Source organism: Cryptotermes secundus, unplaced genomic scaffold (genome assembly GCF_002891405.2).
Source record: "Cryptotermes secundus unplaced genomic scaffold, Csec_1.0 scaffold582, whole genome shotgun sequence".
Taxonomy (NCBI): Eukaryota; Metazoa; Arthropoda; class Insecta; order Blattodea; family Kalotermitidae; genus Cryptotermes; species Cryptotermes secundus.
This window is the reverse complement of record NW_019724752.1, coordinates 1,205,742-1,209,359: the sequence shown is the minus strand read 5'-3', so window position 1 is coordinate 1,209,359 and position 3,618 is coordinate 1,205,742. Positions and strand designations below refer to the sequence as shown.

The following is a 3,618-nucleotide window of genomic DNA, read 5'->3' as shown; positions in this document are numbered from 1 at the left end:
AAGAAATTATTAATGCAGTATTTCAAAGAGAAGAAATATGGAACCAAAGACACAGTAACCACAAAAATGTAACTGTTTTGCAGAAGAAGTGGATTGAAGGCTCTACAACAGTTGGCAAAGATGGTAAGTTTTATATTATATTCATACAGATACAGTAAACATATAGTATTACTTCTATCCTCATACTTAAATGTATCTGCTAAATGTAATTATTCTGCCAAGGTACTGATCCAGTGCCATTAAAGAAATCGCAGAAAGTTTCTCGGATGTTTTTAGCTCTTTCTGAAGAACGGCACTGTGTTGGTGTATGAGGCCGTAATGTATCACCAAGTTGTGTAATCAGGTTATCATCATTATTTTCTGTTTGGAAGGGTTCGTGGGTTAAAATGAAGTTGTGAAGGACGCAAATAGCTTTCACAATATTACTTGCATTTGAGACATCAGTTTCTATTGCTTTCAGCAAAACTCGCCACTTGCTGCACATAATATCAAAGGCGCATTCTACACTTCTTCTTGCCCTTGAGAGCCGATAATTATAAATACGTTTCCGATTGTCCAAAATTCTTTTGGGATATGGTCTCATCAAGTACTGTAAAAGAGGGTATGCTTCATCACCGACCATGACAAAAGGAGTGATCTCCTGTGTCTGTGGGAGTTCTCTTGCTGCTGGAATATTTAGTTTGCTGTTTTCCAATAATTTGTATAACGAGGTAGTTCTAAAATTCCCTCCATCACTTTGACGTCCAACAGCCCCAATATCAACAGCCAACAGCTTGCAATCTGCATCAACAAGAGCTTGTAACAATATTGAAAAATATTGTTTATAATTATAATATAAAGAGCCGGATTTAGCCGGACATTTAATTTTGACGTGTTTACCGTCCAGTGCTCCTAGACAATTGGGAAAATTCCATTTCTCCCAATATTTTTCTGCTACTTGTCGCCACATTTCAGTTGTAGGGGTTGGCAGGTATGTCGCTCGTAAAACATTCCATATTGTGATACAAGTCTGTTTAATAATTTGAGAAACTGTCGACACGCCCAGTCGAAAGTGAAGCGCCAAAGAATGAAATGACTCTCCAGTGGCAAGATATCTGAAAGAAATAGCAACTAGCTTCAATGAATTAGAAATATATTTAGAATCGTTTTAATAAATATACATCTGTAAGTCACATTTTTCATAATTGTGTACATTGAAAAATCAGTACAATTACTCAGTTTCTCATTCAGGCTAATTCTTTGTTTATATTTCAGTTAAAACTGTGAAAGCCAAATGGAAATATCTCAGAGATTACTTCCATCGAGAGTGCAAAAAACTGAATCATCCGAGATCTGGAGCAGGAGCCGATGATGCACCGAAGGGGTCATCGTGGCAATATTTTGACGCGATGCTCTTCATTAAAGATGTTTCGACTTCTGACAAAGTCGAATCAAGTCTACAAGAAGGACCCGAACCTGACGGAAGCCAGGAAGGAATATCCGAAGACTCAACTGGACAGGAAATAATACCGTTACCACAGAGTGAAGACTCTATGCCACGAAGCAACTCATCTTGTTCGTCTTCACGTGTTAAAAGGCAAAAGAAAACACAAGAGGATGAATTGCTGAGTGTTGAAAAAATGAAATTGGACTTGTTGGTGAAAGAAGCGGAACGGGAAGAAGATGATGATCTCCTCTTTTTTAAAAGTTTGTTGCCGGACATGAAAACCCTGCCTCCCTGGCGAAAACGTCGTTTGAGACTGAAAATACATGAACTCGTTGTTGGGGAGATTGAAGATAACGAACGACAGAATACACCAGTTGAAATGAGTTTCGTGGTACCACCTCAAGCATCTAACCAGCCAACATTTTCATTATTTACTCATCAAGATTCATTGCCTTAAAGTAGTATGGTTTCCGTGTTATTTTGCTACCAGTGTTAAGTGCATTGCATTGTTATTGCATTGCTTGTATCACCATTAATAATTAATTATTACCCTTATTATTACGTCATTTTTTGTATGAAATCTACGCTGTGATTCCATTTTTAATTATTATTTGTATACTAACCTCACTGTGAGCCGTGCTAAGCCTTAGCCCGCTCACGATGAGGTCATCATCCTTCCTGTGACGGATTCCATCCCCACCATGCGGTACCCTGACGTCAGTCACGTGGTCCCATGTACCCTCTTGTGAAAGGGAGAACGCTTGCGACGCGCGTATTAAATTTTGGTTTGGGGTTTTATTTTGTCTCAGAATTTAGACTTGCATCTGTATGGCCTGATATTTCTAGCATCGACACAAGGGGTGCCGACGCGAACTTGGTTGTCTGTTCTTTTTTTTTTGGTCAAAGTGTTCTTTTGTTATTTATGTACTGTATATTTTGCTATTAAAATTGTATTTGTTTTATCTTAGCCACTGAACTGAGTGTAGCTTCCTCCTCCTAGCTTGGATACCCCATCTCCATCTAGGGGAGCGTGCGAACCGACAATAGAGCCAGGAACGATTGCGCTGTGCCCTTCCTCTTCGTAATAATAATAATATAATAGTTAAAAGAGGAGAGGAAGACGAAGGGCGCGGTGCAACTGTTAAAACTAGCCGTTGTTCAGGGGATATCTTCTGTCTGTAGTTAGTACCAGGTCCGCCAAGATGATTTTCTAACTTCTCCAAGAGCATGTCAAAGGTATTTTTTGTCATTCTTAAGTAATTATAAAATTTATCATGATAAAGTCTTGCATCTCTTTACAAATGGTACAATTCTCCCAAACTAATTCGTTCTTCATTAAATTCATGAACCCAATTACGACTCCTCTTCCTATGTTTCAATTTTAAGACACTGTTTTCCATCAGTAAAATCTTCCTTGCGAACTTCGATAACGGCATTCTCGCGACTGCATAACGTTAAGAATTCGGTATGAACAGGAAGCAAGCATAGCGCTATGCATAGCACTTCACGCAACACGCGCTCGGTGTGCACGCACCGTAAGGCCCATTTCACACCAAGCCAGTCCCGTCACGTCCAGTCCAGTCGAGTCTGACGCTCTCGGATTCAACACACGGTCAAACAAATGCATTTGTTATCGGGACTGATCATGCGCTTTCACACCGAACCAGTCCCGTCCAGCTCAGTCCCGTCCAGTCATACAGCGTCAAGTCCGTGACTCAGGAGGTTGAATTATTCTTCAGTCTTGGCCCGTCATCTGTCGTGCTGATACCGTGAATGTCGAACGACTTTGAGTATTAATCATGGATGTAGAACATCTTATTTTGTTGGTGCGCGATCGGCGTGAAATTTATGATCCACAAGAGGCAAAACATAGAGACCGCAATTTCATCAGCAGTTTGTGGAAGGAAATAGCCGAAGAACTAGCCACAGATGGTAAGTATGAGGTTTTATTAATTTATTTTCTTGTTTTCAAGAGGCTTAAAATTATTATATTATAACACAGCTGATTGTTGTGTCGTTGACACACAATCTGAAATCACCAAACTTGAGACACTTTCAGATAACTGACAAATGCAGCTAATGGATAGATCTCCGATAGAAGAGTCCACAGACCTATGAGCCTGTTTTCTGGCTACCGCCTCAATGAAATAATGAAAAAATTACATACCAAATAGAAATCATTTCTTTTTAAA

The 3,618-nt window shown here is 39.6% G+C and overlaps 1 protein-coding gene across 1 annotated transcript; it reads left to right on the top strand.

The window, feature by feature from the left end:
* Nucleotides 1–26: 26 nt before the first annotated feature.
* On the top strand, nucleotides 27–2,327 carry LOC111862911. Its single transcript, XM_023848756.2, has 2 exons — nucleotides 27–123; nucleotides 1,255–2,327. Exon 2 carries the CDS (start codon nucleotides 1,389–1,391, stop codon nucleotides 1,881–1,883), a length of 495 nt encoding a protein of 164 aa, XP_023704524.2. The 5' UTR covers nucleotides 27–123; nucleotides 1,255–1,388; the 3' UTR covers nucleotides 1,884–2,327.
* Nucleotides 2,328–3,618: the final 1,291 nt, after the last annotated feature.